Here is a 16,587-nt window from a genome sequence, read left to right as displayed (position 1 = left end):
GCGGGTTCGTCCATCTATGTATAAAGTCAACGATCAAGCCACACAAACACTTTTCCACAGTGCAGGTCGAGACGCTCTTCCAAGAGCTATATTAAACCACTAACCATCTAAACACACTGGTTCTTTATTTCCTTTACTTTTTTGTGCATTCAGGCTGTATGTTCTGCCCATGCCTTCATTTACTGCCAGCCACTAAAGCAGTTCTACTGGAGCAGTTCAGGATTATGTACCTTTTTCACAGACCCCTTAACAACCGTTAAATGTGATGAGAGCATTGTTTTAATTTCAACACACATTTTCCCAGAAAGTACCCCAAGCCACCTTCTTGTCCCAAAGCTGCCTCTAAATCTTTGGTGCTCACCACCCCACAGACAGCCAGTGTGGGTTGCTCCATCACCACAGGAGCAGTAACCGAAGTCTTCCAATAACTTCACCCACCACACACTGAACCCTCACATTCTATGCAACCTCTTGGGGATATGGAAATGAGCGATGAGCCCACAAAAACCCAACTCCTGCACAGTCCGGCGTTGGAACAGTGAAGGTGACATCCTTGGCTCCGGTAAAGGGACCACACTCAGGCCTGTTCCACCTCAAGTACCTGGCCAGCAGACCGGGGATGGTCGAGCGCTGCTGCAGTGTGGTCCTTTGACAACCACTGCAAGTTTGAGAGGTGAAAGCCTTCCTTGTCACTGAGTGAAGCGTCACTGTCTACGAATTTCACCACCAGGCTCGGAAGATGTCTGGGCAGTTTGCTGCTGTTTGCTAAAAGACATCTGCTGTTGGGGAAATGTCCGTGAGAGTGACTCGTTAGTAATAAAAGCTCAGTGTCGACCAGAAAATCAACAGACAGGATGTGGAACTGTTTTCTTTGAAAATAAGCACCATGACTAATTTTTGCCTGAACCGGGACGGTTAAATGGCTCCACAACTAAGTCTGTTTCTAAGTGCCCTTTAGATTTAAAGCTTAACAGACACTTGTTTGAGATGGATGATCATTTAGAAGGTTCTGGGCAGGCTTATACTGCTGCAGACAGCTGCAGTTTCCACTTTCTCTTACTGGGATAAAACATCCAATGGAATGATATTTTATTTAGTCACGAAATACACAAGCAACAACTGAGATGGTGAAAATGAGATTTATTTTATTAAGGTTTTTTGACAGAAATAAGTCGATCGAAGCACCGATCACAACCCAGAGATAACAAACAAAGGGATATGTGAGCCCAGAGAAGTGTGCTCCTTGAGTTTCAGCTGCTTATTAACCGACATTTAGTCTGTTAAATACGTCTATTAGTGGCTAAAAAATGCAGATGGTTTTCATTGTTCATGCAGTTGTTATGACATGCTTGTTTATTCTAGACTCAAACCTTGAAACCCTTTACATGATCAAATGGGTCTCCTCTGTAAAGAAGCATGACCTCAGAACACTGTAGAGTCAGCATTACTCACTGAGCTGAGGGCCCACTAATAGCCTACAGTATGGCTGTTAACTGTATGTGTTCTGGATATATGATTCCACTTATTGTGATGAATGGTGTGAGTCATGAAGGTCTGTTTAAGACTTCACGACCGCCTGGGGAGACAGAGCCGAAGGAGCGATCACCCCGGCTGCTCAACTGTTTTTATACCACACTCAGAACAGGGAAAAACAAAAGGGCCCCCCAGCTTAAACCTGCTCCAGAGAGGTATGAACCAAAGTGCCACAAAGGACAACAGAAGGAGCCACAGAAATGCTTTGCATCCAGCCTGGTGGAGAATTGAACTTATATTTTGATGATAGGATAAGATATACATTCTCTACTCTCTACAAGTAGAGGTAGGAGGTCATATTTTAGCCGCTGTGTTCCAGTTTAGCTGAAGATGTGAGTGAATTTTTAGCAACGCAGGAATTTCTGTTGTTAAAGTCTGATTTGATAGAAATATGTTTAATAAAACCCTTTTCCAATTTTGATGAAACCACTCAGATTCTGGCAGAAGCAAGGCTATATTGGAAAGAAGTTACTGAGATCATTAAAAGTGGTACTTCTGGAGTCAGGGGACCAGAAAAACAAATCCACTTTATATTAACTTTAATGAGCAGTAAAATGCTGGAAGATCCTCATGCCTGGAAAAGAGACAAATTAAATTTACTGTAACTTTGTTGCAAAGGGTTGCAGCACTTCTCCCTGTCCATGGGATGTATTTTTTAAAAAAAGCTTTAGTCACATTTTTGGCACTGATTGGAGTTGCACCCGAGCCTACAGCCATATTTTATACACATCAGCTCAGGCGCCAGTTCCTTATCAGCTATGTTTTGGGAGTAAAGCATGTTGAATCTGACAAATAATGAGCTACAGAACAGCTGATTCTGCCTTGTCAAGTCAAGTCAAGTCAAGTTATCTTTATTTACACAGAATATTTAAATCAACAGACTTTGAGCCAAAATACTGTCCAGTAGAGAAATATGATTGGTATAAATTCATCTGCCAAGTTTATGATAAGAACCTACCCCATTATATAAAATACTAATTTAAATATTAAGGTTAAGAGCCCACAATGTTATTTATTAGACACATTTTCCCTAACATTAAAATTCTACAATATTTGTAATGGTGTACATTTACATGATTAATTTAACTGTTATTATTGAGGCAATACTCTACTACACTATAGATGTACTCTAACAAATTACCTGACTAATTTCAAAATTAAAGGTAAGACTCTACAAAATTAGACATTAAATGAGTGTTGAGGGAAAAGCTAGAAATTGTACCAATTAGACTGGGTTGTACAGAATTTAAATCATACCATAATGCCATCTAGTGGATGAGTAGTTCCACTACCAAACCATACCTTTTGTCTTCATGGTGTATGGTGGTTTTAATTAGGGTTGGGATTAAAAGCAAATTTTTTTTATTGTCTATTAATTTATTGTTTATTTTTTTGATTTGTCAAATGTTGATCAGTGTTTCCTGAAGCACCAGATGAAGTCTTTGAATGTCATATTTTGTCCACGACCCAAATATATTCAATTTATGGTCACAGAGGAAACAGAAAATACTTACATTTAAGAAGCTAGAATCAGAGAATTTAAGCTTTTTATTTATCTAAAGAAATTACTCAAACCCGTTAATCGATCATCAAAGTATTTGGCCAGTAATTTGACAGTTGACAACTAGTCAGTTAATCAGTCAGTTGTTGTAGCTATAACTTTAATCATTTGAATCATTCATGAATGGAAAGGACCTATTTGTCCCCCTCATTTTGATTTAGTTTATTTTGCCTTGTTGATGGTGCCCCTAAGGATATCTATTTATCTAAAACTGTGTTTATTTTAATTTACTAATACTTCAATCGTGTTCAATATTTTTTAATCTAAATAAATTATACCCCACTTCTTAAATGCTGTGACATTTTTCACCGTGTTTGTAAAACTTGTTTACTACCATAAAGTTTACAGAAAAAGATGCGAACAAAAAAGTCGGTGTCGCAAGATGATGACGCATGTGTAGCCGTTTGTGAACGCTATGGCGGCTCATGCTAGCGAGCTGGAGATTGCAAAGAAGAATTTAACAGATGCGATAGGCGATAACGTGAAGCAGTAAGTAAATCTGTGTTTGTGTGTGTTTCCCGTTTATGAGTTTGAGTTTTGTCTTATTTGTTTGCCGCTTAAATGGAGAACAGTTCATAAAGTACGCTCTTTGCGCATTAGCACCTAGCTAGCATTTGCTAACGTTTGCAGCGTTGTTCCTCAGCAGCAGTCATCACTATGGCAAGACTTTTACAGCTGTGCAGTGTTTATTATATGCCCTAGAGGTGATGCATAACAAATGCGAGTTATGTTACATCCTGTCGTCTTAATCTTTAATAGTCGCATGCGCTTAAACAATGTAGGATTTGTAGAGCCTCCACAGTAAGTGAAACTAGAAGCGGGGAACAGGAGCAAAGCAGCTGTTTAATACTCCTGATTTAAATATTTGGTTGTATACGCCTACATCACCGAGGAGCAGGGGTGCTAAAGGACATTTCTTATAGGAGTGACAATATTAGGCCACTGAAAATCTAGCTGAATTTCTGGAATTCTTTTATGATGTTGTAGTATAGAGGCTTGTTGAAATCTATGACATTGAAGGAATCATATACAGATATATTTCAGTTTCTTGTTTTGTAGTTAACAAACGAAGTGTGTGGTGTGCAGAAACTGATACAGTTAATATTTTGATTACTAGAACACCATTCAGAACAGCACAGGAGAAGAGCTGCTGCAATGTATTTGACAGGAAAAAGTGCACCTACAGGCAGGACATCTATACATCTATGTTTGTTTGCAGTTTCAAAAATGTAATTCTGTCCACTTGTGATGATCAGTTATGCAACAACACCATTATGGTACAATAAATTTGTTGTTTTCATTGTTACTTGGCTCCCTGTTACCATATTTTGGTGGTGACTTTAATGATTAGAGAGGTTATGGTCTATAGCACATCCAGACACATAATAATGTTGCTGTTGGGAAACTGGAAAATCTCCCAAATAATAACCTGTTATTATAGAAAAACACTTTTTATTTGATTAAATTGTGCATAGTAAAATAGAACAGAGAAGTTCAAACCTATGGAAATTCAAGAAAAAATGCAAGAAATTCAACCCATGACTTCCACTCCTTTGAATATACAACTGGTAATTTAGAAAAATTTTATAGCGTATAGAATTGAGAGTGAGTCTAGGGTAGTATGTCAAAAAAACAAATAAATTTTAATGGAAAAACTTTTCTAAAAATGTTTCTTGACAGCTGTTCGACAAAAAACAGAAGTCTCTATATTGCAGTGTTTGCATTTTTAATACTTCAGCCAATTGAAACATAACCTTAATAGGTGGGACAAGGGATAAAAATGTTGTGTACTTCCAAATAAAATGGGACACGTGGTCATCCTGGACAAAACTTTCTGTAAACAGTGAAAAGAATGTTGTAACTGCACCTTAAGTGAGTAATTCGTGTCTGTCCTGTACTGATGTTTTCTCTTTATTACCTCCTTACAGCTACTGGGCAAACCTGAAGCTATGGTTCAAGCAAAAAATCAGCAAGGAAGAGTTTGATATTGAGGCACGTCGTCTGTTGGCACAAGAGAATGGTGAGTATCCAGGAAAAAGCTATTCTCGGCTGTGATTGTTTCTGTAAAAAATGTGGCTTATTCTGTTTCTCTTCTTCTTCTACAGTCCATGTTCATAATGATTTCCTCCTGGCCATTCTCACACGATGCCAGATCATTGTCTCCACACCAGGTATGATTTTTAAAATAACCAAATATTTCTAAAGCTGCATTTGAGCTTCTGTTTTTGTTAAATTTGGGTTTTATAGTGGATTGAATGAAGTGCATGGGTTCATTCTGTATCCATCTACTGGATTTAAGCATATTGTTGGTGATGAAGTCCAGAGTCAGTTAAAGGTTACCAATATGTGAAATTCTGAATATTTTACTGTAGGGAAATATTCTTTTAAAAAGCACTTGTGTTTCAATGCCTCGTGTTGTGTATTTTTATTCTTGCCTCTAGAGGGCACAGGACCACTGCAGTGGCAAGGTAGCTGTGCTTCAAAGCCCGGCAAACCAAAAGGGAAGAAGAAATGTTCCTCCAGACAAAAATTTGATGTAAGTTCTTATGCTCATTTTCATCACTACAGAGCCTAGGTATGTTTAAGTTAACGTCAACTTGGCTAAAATTTCAAGTAGGGTAGTTACTTAAACTTTGACTTGACATGAAGATTTTCATGGTTATTGGTCTCTAAATTGATCGCTAGGTCCTTGAACAGTTGACTGAATGTATAATTCTGATGATTGTATGTTCTCTTTGGACTTTCAGCATCGTTTCCAGCCTCAGAATCCTCTGAGTGCTGCCCAGCCATTCAGCCCACGAGAGGTGGGAGGTGAGGAGGAGGAGCTGCGTCTGAGCGCCCACACTATGCTGCTGCCCACACGGGGCCAGCTGGAGGCTCGCATGATGGTGACTGCCTTTGAGCTGGGGCTGGATAACATCACAGACGATGCCATCGGCACCATGATCTACGCTGTAGAGGTGTGTACTAACTGTCTACGAGAAGACCACAGGGGGATGGTGTCTCATGACCAGTGTACATAAATGTCGAAATACATGTATGACTTTCCAGATGTGTACAAGTAACAATACAGTATTTCGCTTGTTACCTCCAGTGGGGATTTCTTGTACCTGTTTATATATTCTAGTGCAATGTATTGCGTCCTTGTATACTTTATCATAGAGTATATTTAATGAGGTTCTTTTCAAAATTCTTCACAGAATTTTGCTTCTGAAAATTACGAGGTCATACTTATATAAATATATAAATGTAGCTAATTATTTTCTTTGTTGAAAATCCAATTTTTGTAAAGAAATATTGCAATTGGCCCATACCTTTAGTACAAATGTATAAAATACGAAGGAATGTTGAGGAAACTTTTTTTCTCATCGTCAGCTTAACTTTTTTTTTAACATTGTGCATTTAAACATCCATAAAGTGGCATAAATGTACGCATTAATTTCTTTTTTGTACCATCTACTATGAAGGACTGGAAATTGTGTTCTCTCAGGAGATTGACCAAAGTCTTGTGGCTCAGACCAAAATCTGTCTAGTGACAAGTGGAACGGCCAAAAGCAGTTGGACACAAGATGTGATGTGGGTGGGGTTTTAAAAATCAGCTGTAGGAGCGAGCTTGCCTAATATGCTAACAGCAGCAGTCCGCAAAGTAGCAGATTGTGCAACTTCTTATCAAACATTTTAAAACCCATGAATCTTTGTCGCAACCCTTGCACTCCCCGCTTTCTCTCTGCTCTTTGTATTATTTTACCATTTAGTTTTTCCTAAATGAGAGTCCCACTACCTCTCTCACACTGTCTGGACATTGTAGATCCTCACAATTACAGCATTGGATCAGTTTCGGCTGTACAAAGCCATGAAGTTGAGTCAGTTTGTGACCAGAAGTGAAGTGTATGAAATCCTTGATTCTTTGATTTATTTCAGCACCACTTGAAAGATGTCCTGACCGCTGTGATCACGCGGAGGAAGGCTTATCGACTACGAGATGGTCATTTCCCCTACGCATTTGGCAGCGACGTCACACCTCAGCCTTATCTGAAAAACAGCCTTGCTGCTTACCACAGTGTTACTGAATGGTAGGGGCACCACTCCAGCCTTTATTGTCTTATGAGCATTATGCAAGTTCAATATAAGAGAAAGCAGCTGATACGCGTATAAATGTTTAACTCTACCTATTAAACTTTGCTCTACTTACAGTTAACTGGTCATATGATATCAATAAAGATTAATAGTAGTGCATACAAATTACAGGTATACGTTTCATATACAAACACATGCATACAGATATTATTTTCAGTGCGCTTTGATGTTTTGTCTTTTAGTCCCCCTCCAAGTGCTTCTCTCCCAGCCGGTCCCCCACCTCAAGTGTCACCTGATGAGGCTGAGCAACAAGCTGTGCACTTGCTGGCTTGTTCTGCTGACAGTCTTCCTGCTCCCCTCCCTCCAATCAGCATGTTTGATCTTCTCGAGGCTTTACAGGTAAGGAAAATGTGCTGATATATGTCTCCAGACTCAGCATCTTGTATTAAATTAGGCATTTAGTGTCTTTGGAACAACCGTAAATGAAATTTATCAGATAGAATTTTGATATTCCCAAGCAAGTGGGCAATTTTTTTTTTTCAAATTTTGAAGGTGAGGTTCATTTTACAAACATGTAGCTATCTCGTGTCTGCATTGTCCTCATGCCATATTGCACTTTTACAAATCTCTTGAATTTATTTTTGCTCGCATTTTACACAAGCTATATCAAATGCTTCGGTGTGACTGATACTTCCTGTAGTCTATAACAGAGCTGAAACAATTAGTCAGTTAAGTAACTTTTCAAGGAAAGTGCTGTTGTTCGAGCTTCTGTAAGGATTTGCTGTTGTTTGGTGTCTTAATGATAGTTTTTAGGGAGATATGGACTGTTAATTGGACAAAGTAGAGCTATTTTAATGCATTTGTTCATTCTAAGAGGCATTTCTCACTATTTTCTGAACAAAATAGTGAGAAATCTACTCAAACCATTGACTGAGGAAAGCATCTACAGATTTATCAGCAATTGAACTGCTAAACTCAGCTGTTATTTGCAACCAGAAGTCAAGACCTTGTACTTCTTAGCTGTTTCAACAGAAATATCTAATATTAATACTTTGCTATCTCATACTCTAGATGCTGCTTTTTTGTCATATGGATGAACTGTGTTTGCACCTCTACTACTGCTGCATATCTCTGGAATTCTTCACATTTTTGATGAAGTAGTTTTATCTAACATTTCTAATATCTGTCCGTCGTAGGTTCATCATGGTGTGATGCCCTCCCACACCATGTATGCCCTCAACATGGAGCGCATCCTGTCGCGGCTCTGGCACCCGAGTCACGAAGAGCTGGAGCAGGACCACGTACACCGGCAGCGCCTGGCTGCTAAAGAGGGCATGTTGGTCAGCTGAGAACCACTGACACAAGACTGTATGTGGACTGCAGAATTAACCAGGAACCAAATACAGAAACAATCCACAAATGGAAAAGAAAGACCTTGTGAGACTTGGTAGATCACGTCTGTGTTGCACAGAAAGATGGAGGATGGGTGAAAGAAGATAATTGTACTGCGATCACAGACTGGGCAGTAGCTGGCAAACTATCACTGTGGCTGCTTAACTGTCGTCTGCTCTACCAGCCATATTAGTTGGCAGAAAACCATTATTTTGAAAATCCTGTTCCTTCTGTTTAATATTGAGAGTTTAATTTAGTCAAAAAAAATATATTGTGAGCTTAATTTTAGGATATACAAGGAGCTACGAGTACGTCCCACCAGCGTTGCACAGTATTTGAGTTTAGCCGTCTGTGTGGAAGAAGTTTTAATACACTTTAAAACTCGCATTTGATCTTTTTAATGTAACAACTAAAACACTGTAAGAATACCAAACAGCTTATAGCTACCTGTGCAGCAGTGGGTACATGACCAGGTCACATAATACTGCACTGTATAAAAGATGACTGATATTTAAACAGTCATACTTTACTGAAGGTGTTTTCATTATAGCTGACCGGATCTCATGTCAGGTGAAGCTGGGGGATGTAACTGAAAAAAAATAAACGCAGCATGCAAATGGTTGCCGATTCGGACTCAGAGATAGGGTTAAATTTAGCCAGTTGTGCACAAAAGGTTATTGAGCTGTTCATCTGGGGACAAATTCTCATTCCTAGATTTAATTCATATCTTTTTCAGGCGTGGCTTTAAAGCACTACGATCCGTTAGTGTGACCCGTACACAGACACTCGTTTGATCAGTGACTATAAAAGGCCTTAAAATGGAGCTTTATTCAAATGACACAGATGACGAGAGGAAGGAGGAAGGCAAGAACTCGCAATCGGCATGTTCAGTGCTGGCAGGTCAGGCAACAGAATTTCCACAACGATCTAACTTGCAAAAATACATTTATTAGCAACATTTTGGTGGTATACCTTCATCAAATGGAACCATTTGCCTGATAAGGGTCGAGCCCAGAGACATTGCTAATAAATGTCATTTTGGAAGCTAGACATTGGCAGAGTCTGTTGGAAACTTTTCAATATGCTTGTCCCTTTCCTTTCACACCTGATTCAAGAAGTACGTATACGAAGAGTTGCTTTGTCTTCAGTCACAGCGGAAAATCTTCCACATCTGACAACGTGATCCTGTTGTCGATGTCTGTAAACTTTACCCAGCCGTTCAGGAAAACTGGGATGACATTCCACAAGCAGCATTGACAACCTCTTTAACTGTGTTTGACTTTTGACTTTCTGCTGAGTGACTAAGCTCTTGATTCGCCCGTTATCATTTACAATATAGTCATACTTGGTTATTTCATGATATCTATTCTGTCGTAGAGATGCCTTGTGTTAGAACAAGTGCTTTCCCCCCCTATGTTAAAAAGAATGAACTGAATTTCGTGCAATATTACAGGTTGCGTTTATGTTTTTGCTCAGTATAAATCACCAACTGTCTTACCAGGTGCAATTGGGAGGTCGGGTCGGTGGAGCTCTCTCTGCCACACAGTACTGAAAAGAGCTCAGTAAGTGAAAACACCTGTGTGGGTTTACAGTTGGGTGTGTAGGATGTTTAAAATCTGCCGGACAGCTGCCTTCCTCCTGAACATATGTTGAAATTATCTCATAATTGTTCCTAAAACATTTTACTGGTCTCTGGTGTCGGTGTTGGTGGTCTACAGGGTCTGTACACTCGAACACCTGTCCATCTGTTTAGGTTAACTGTATATACATTTCTACTTTTTTCTGCAGTGTTTTTTTTTTTATTTATATGCAAAGAGTAGCTCACAAAATAAATAAAAAAATGAATCTTTTGGAACAAATTGTAATCTCTCCCTGTGTTTCCTCCAGAGTATGTGCTTCTTTGCTTCATAGGTTTTCTTGCAGGAGTCACCAGCTGTAGTGGGAGGAAGGACGGTGATTCAGAGGCGCGCTCACGCAAACACACCCATCTCAGTGCGCACTCGGGACCTTTTGCCATATTTGGCTGCCTGCGGCTCACTTCCGACGCCTCTACGTCCAATCAGCGTCCGTGTAGACTCGCCAACCATTACGAGCACCTCAGAGCGCAGCGGTGACTCAATCTCCCGTCCGCCCCAGTTCCTCCAACAACAAACACTCCTCATAACACTGAGAATATCTGCAAATCTGCTGCTGCATTAATTATTAATGATGCACAAACACATAATGACGCGTGTCCAACATTTTTTTTATTCATTTTTGTCATATTTACAGATAAGTGCTCAAAATACTGCGTACAAATATTATTACAAAGTGTTATTTCAGGTCTATCATGAGTTACACCTATATCACAAAGTTGTATGAACATAAGTGTTAAGAAAGTAAGGCAGTTTTCTGTCAGTAAACGCTACACGCACCTATAAAAGTCCTTGAGTAAAGGTGCGAAACTTTTTTTTGTTGTTAGTGTTGTTCTGTACATATAGTAGCCGGTGCATGGGATACTCAGTGCTTGACTCAAGTCTATATGCATACTTTGCTACTGGACATAGTGGGAGATTTGCAGAGCTTCACATTGTATTTTTGTGTCTATTTGCAGTTTGATCCCACACAATCCGACTATCAGCTCTTTTCTGTCAGGATGCAGGATGGGCCACAATCAAGAGAAAAGGTATGGACTCTTTCCATAACACTCTGTTTTCACTGGATTTGTAGTTTAGGCTGGAAATAATGGATTAAAAAAACAAACAGAATTGCCAGAAATATGTAACAAGCCATATCAGAGGCAGATTTAGAGCCAAAGTTCCCTCTGAGCTGTGCAATAAGTTTCTGCTCTGAAATTATTCACCATACTGACCAATTACAAGTGTTTTGTCAGTCACCATCCGCGTGGATTCAGTCTGAGCGGATAAATTGGTGAAAAAAAACGCGCTGAGGCGCAGGGATTTCCCTGAAAGACTGAACAGGCCACTTGAAGCTGCATTTGGTCCCCAAGCAATGTCTTTTTTTTTCTTCCTCTCCCCTCTGGCAGTCTAGTAAGCTTGGAGCTGCTGCGTCAAAATGAGCTGGCAGCCGCTGTTAACGTGGTCCATGACCTTTTGCTTGAGTAAAGCCAGCTCGTCCCGGAGGACGTTGGCGGAGGAAACCAACTCCGTGTTTTGGCTCTTCAGGTTTTTGACCCTGTCCTCCAGTCGGGAGATCCTCTCCAGCTTCCTTTTCCGGCATTTGGACGCGGCCACCCTGTTCCTCATGCGCTTCCTCTCCGCTTTGATGCGCTCCTGGGACTCCATGTCGATGGGGGAGAGCGGAGGGGTCTCCCCGGTCATCTCCGGCACCGTCTGCGGCTCCTCCTTGAGCGCGTGTAGCCGCGGGTGCCGCGCGGCCGCCAGCTGGTGGTCCCGGTGGTTGTGGGACGGCTGCGGGGCGGCTGGGTAACTCGGGTGTCTCTCGCCGGCAGCTGCAGAGCCCGCGGCCCGGCTGAAAGTGCTCAAGTTTGTGTACTCCGGTGGCTCCGTGCGTACCGTGCAGCTGTAGGGGATCCCGCCGCTCTCAGACGCAGAGGAACCGGGTGCCATGCCGCCGCCGCTTGACGCGCCGGACTGTGCGTCAGGGTGCGCGGCGGGCATATGCTGCTGGTAGTGGAGCTCAGCCAGAGCCCTCACAAAACCCTCAGCGAAGCCCTCCTGCTCGTCCGTGATGTTCTTGGGACAGACGAACTGGGTCGGGGTGGGAGTCGTGAGCCCGCTGCAGGACTGGATGATCAGCCGCTCCAGTTCAGGCGAGGCCAGCTTCAGGAGCCCGACATCAGGGGACGTCAGGATGTCCAGGGCCTTGGCGCCCAGCTGGGGTTTGAAGTTTTTCGGGTCGTTCAGGTTGAGAGTCATTGTTTGTTTGAGGGTTTTGGGGTTGAAGCCGTACACCGCCGTCCCGTCATGCTGAGAGTTGGACGCATTCACAGCGTCGTCGTAGAAAGTCGCTTCCATTTTTCTGGACATAAAGTTTTGATCGCCCTGAGGGAGGGTTTCTTTCTCCTTTAACGAAAATAAAAGAGCCCCAGATCGGCTGTTTACATGTGTCCCGTGACAGCCTACCAACTGTCCTGCGGTGGAGTCTCTCTATTGTTGAAGTTCAACTCACTTGACAACTTTGTGTCCCGAGAAAACTTTTCTTTTGTGCTCCGTGCGGTCATCCACAACAAAAGTCTGGTTCTTCCGGCGTCGAGCCTCGGTGTTTTCACACTTCCAGCGTCTTCTTTGATTTAGCCTCCCTCCCAAAAACTAGAAACACCGCCTGAATACGGCTTATACTTTCTATCACTTCCAACGTGGAGACGAACTTTATCCACCTCTAAGCTGCAGCTCGACTGAAAATAACAATGATGTCATTTTTACGGCCCCTGATTGGCTGGAGATGATTTGGAGGGCGGGGTTTGTCTAATGACATGCAGGTTGCTCTGACAACTAGCCATATCCCCGCCCCCCGCGATGGCTTATGGGATTAGGTAATGCAGACAGTGGAGCAATGTACTCTGGGATTACGTAGTGTTTTTGAATATTTAGTTACCCGCTCAATTACTTGTTACCATCCCAGGATGAGAGCTGCTGGTTGGAGGAGTTTAACACTGATTAACAGCAAGTCTTTTAATATTTCTGATCAAGAATATGATGCCTGAACATTTTGTAAACTAGAGTTTCATAGACAATTAAGATCACAGCAACTCTAAGGCAATATTTATTATCAAAAAGCAGATATCATGATAACATCAGTTTATATGTTCTAGATCTGATTAGGATGAAATAAATGCAACAGTTCAGGAAATAAATGCTGGTTGGCTGGTAAAGTGGTGATAAAGATAAAGAAAAGAATATGAGCCTGACCTGGAGCAAAAGCTCTTTTGTTGTAAATGACGCACACAAAAATGTGTTCTCACAGCTGTGCATGTTTTAAGTTTCTTTCTGAATTACTGCAATGTGCAGAGGACACGTGTCCTTAGAAATGTACACATTAAAAAGCCCTGTGTGTACACTGATGAACACAGAATGCAGAAAGAAATACAAGACAACAAAGAAAAGCGTGTTTATGAAAATAGATTAACATATCAGAGTGAAAAATATACAACAGCAACAAAAAAGAGATTTTAAAAAAGAATATTTACTTCAGATTTTTCTCTGTATGTTTTCATTGTAGCTTCATGACCAAATTTAAGTAGAATTACAAATTCTGACTGGTACAAAACATCTTTTAAATCTAATAATTTCAATGAAACACATATATATTCTGTATATAGAATATATATATAGAAATCTGTCAAGGTACAGATTTCTACAGGGAAAATAATGACAATTTTAATTAGCATTCACTTTAGTATATTTTTGACCTTGCATATGTAATATTTTAATATTTTTTCAAGCTTTAAATTTCTTTAAATTACTAATAATTGCCCCAAGAGAAAAGCGCTCTAACTGCTAAATAACAGCCACATACTTTATTTGTAGCACAAACACAAACTGAGGGTTTTAATTTAATAGGTTTTTTTCACATCTTTGCTGCCAGGTTTTTTTTAAAAAAGCATTTCTTAACAAATGGCATGAGATTTATTTGTTTGCTTTGTGTTGTTCTAAAATATTAAACACTCCAAACTGTTCAATTTGGTCTAAAATGATATATTCCTATAATGTAAAATTGCATATATTACATTTTTTACAGCAGATTTGTTTAAAAATATATATTTTACTGATTTATTTTCTTAATTTGAAAAACAGAACTGTATTTATTTAAATGCAGTGTAACTGTGTGTCCTCCAGTGCACAAACAGGTAACAAATTAAAAGAAAAGCCTAAACTCTTGACCCCTACAATGAGGCGATCTGGTGGCTCTGTGGTGCTATAGGAGCATTTTGCCAGCATGGTTGGAGGTCATATCTTCACTTAGAAGGACGAGGTACTGCAAATCAATACAAAATTGTTCTGAATGATCAACTTTATTTTTCATGACACGTTTCTGTCCTGATGGAAGTGATCTCTTCCGGGACAACAATGATGCCAGCCGTAGAGCGCAAGGGGTCACTGAATGGTTTGATGAAAATGATGTGAATCATTTGTTATGGCCTTCACAGTCACTAGAGCCCAACTGAACATCGAGATGGTCATCAAAACGGTATATGTGGGAATATCTTTTGCAAGAATGCTGATCATCCCTCCAGTGGAGTTCCACAAACTTTAGAGAATCAATACCAAGGAGGTTTGAAGCTTTTATGTTGATTTTTCCTTTAATTTGCCACCTGTCTGTATATATTTCTATGTTGTCGTTTATAATAACTCTAACACTGACACTGGGGCACATTTATGAGTTATAATATTGTTGTGACAGATAAGGAAATGCAAACGTGGATGCATTAAAAATGGCTATCATAGCATTTATTGTTATCAAAGTAGGCTTGTCATGATGTATTTTATCTTTATTACGTCTAGGCCGTTCATGAGAGTCATTCAGATTTGAACTCGCCTCACCCAAGAGCTCGGTTTTCATGATAACCCTCCTGCTCAGGACATATATGGACATGTGTTCATTCATACAAACAGTCTGTGCTCACTTACGTCGGCCTCAAAGGTACATGTGAAGCTGCACCACTGACTGAAGCCTCTTTACAGCTGCAGTCCAGTCTGTCTGGCTCCTCCATTGTATTATTCAACATGTTCTCCTCGAGCCAGCTATAAATAAGTTAACAGCCCCAGACAGCCTGGGATAACCAGAGCTGCCTGAGGTCAACACTCTCGAGATGACATGTTGTCTTCACAACTCGGCCGTGCAACACCCATTTGGAAGTATTTGACACCCTCAAGTAGAAACTCAGCGCTGGAATGCTTTAGAAACTTGTGTAATCCCACAGTGGTGGCAAACAAGGCCCTTTCTTTTTCTGTTCTTTCTGGACAATAACCCTCGGAGCCCCTCTCTGTCTGTACACCTGTGTAAAGACCCACCGCGGAGTATTTTCCTATCAAACTACCACCGTGCCCCGGCTGTGCTTCCTGTTTCCCTGTCAGCTTTTCCCCTGTGCTGACCCCACGGGGTCGCCTTTAGATAACATTGCTTTCCTCTTCCCTGCCTGGGCCAGCTGTTTCCACTGCATGCAGTTTTCTAATCAGGAGCTGGTCCTGCCGGCCTCCCAACAGGCCCTGCTTTTGTTGTACAGAGGTGGGACAGTGCAGGGTCTATGGAAACACCTCCACCCCTTCACGAGAGAAAAACACAGAGAAAAGCTATATGTGCACGTGTTGACGTATCAACAGGGAGAAGTTATGAATCCCTCCAGGCCTGAGGACACACACATACTGAGGCTCTGAGTGCAGTGAGAGAGACGGATGAGATTTCAAACACTGTCCGTGCAGTGTTTGTCGAAGACCATCTGTTTCTTCCTGTCCTGCTGCTTGATTTTTCTCTGTTCCCCATCTCTGCTGATCATTCCTGGTCCAAACACGCTGATCACAGTCAGCGCCGCTTCCTTTGGACAGCTGTTTATCTCCTCTAAGTAAAGAAAACAATATAAAGACAAGGTGGGACTCCGAGTAGAAAGTTTGGCAGATCAGTTCTTAACATGTTTTTAATGGCAAGTCAGCGAGTCCGCTCTTTCCAGCAAAGCTTGTTTTGCAAACTGATTAACTGCAAATTTGCTTGTGAATATGCCGCCTAAATGATAAAATCCGCTAAAATGACAAATGACAAAAAAAAAAAAACGTGGAAAAACAAGTTGTTTAGTGCAACTGCAGACCACACACACTCTAAAAAATGTTTTTATAAGCAGTTTTTGATTGTAATTTTGTAAAAAAATTTCACTTAGTTATTTTACTGAATATTCTTCTTTTGCTAAAGAGAGGTAATAACAAGTAAAATGACCAAAAAGTTATTAATTTACATGTTAACCCTAAAAAACAGACCAAAGCTATCAATAATAAAAATTGGCTTGTTTACAAATGATAAGTCTATGACAATGCTTGAAAATTACATTCACAATAGAATTACAGTTTTGCTGT

At 40.7% G+C, this 16,587-nt stretch overlaps 2 protein-coding genes across 2 annotated transcripts; one reads left to right on the top strand and one right to left on the bottom strand.

Moving 5' to 3' along the window:
* The first annotated feature begins 3,470 nt into the window (after positions 1–3,470).
* Positions 3,471–10,422, top strand: tada1 (transcriptional adaptor 1). Its single transcript, XM_023297242.3, has 8 exons — positions 3,471–3,583; positions 5,023–5,114; positions 5,200–5,265; positions 5,536–5,630; positions 5,842–6,054; positions 7,016–7,167; positions 7,414–7,570; positions 8,368–10,422. Exons 1-8 carry the CDS (start codon positions 3,510–3,512, stop codon positions 8,518–8,520), a joined length of 1,002 nt encoding a protein of 333 aa, XP_023153010.1. The 5' UTR covers positions 3,471–3,509; the 3' UTR covers positions 8,521–10,422.
* A 365-nt stretch (positions 10,423–10,787) lies between these two features.
* Positions 10,788–12,901, bottom strand: LOC111587627 (transcription factor Jun). Its single transcript, XM_023297657.3, has one exon. The coding sequence runs from the start codon at positions 12,550–12,552 to the stop codon at positions 11,590–11,592; it is 963 nt and encodes a 320-aa protein (XP_023153425.1). The 5' UTR covers positions 12,553–12,901; the 3' UTR covers positions 10,788–11,589.
* Positions 12,902–16,587: the final 3,686 nt, after the last annotated feature.

Source organism: Amphiprion ocellaris, chromosome 10, assembly GCF_022539595.1.
Source record: "Amphiprion ocellaris isolate individual 3 ecotype Okinawa chromosome 10, ASM2253959v1, whole genome shotgun sequence".
Lineage (NCBI taxonomy): Eukaryota > Metazoa > Chordata > Actinopteri > Pomacentridae > Amphiprion > Amphiprion ocellaris.
The sequence above is the reverse complement of the archived record's forward strand: the minus strand, read 5'-3'. Positions and strand labels throughout refer to the sequence as shown.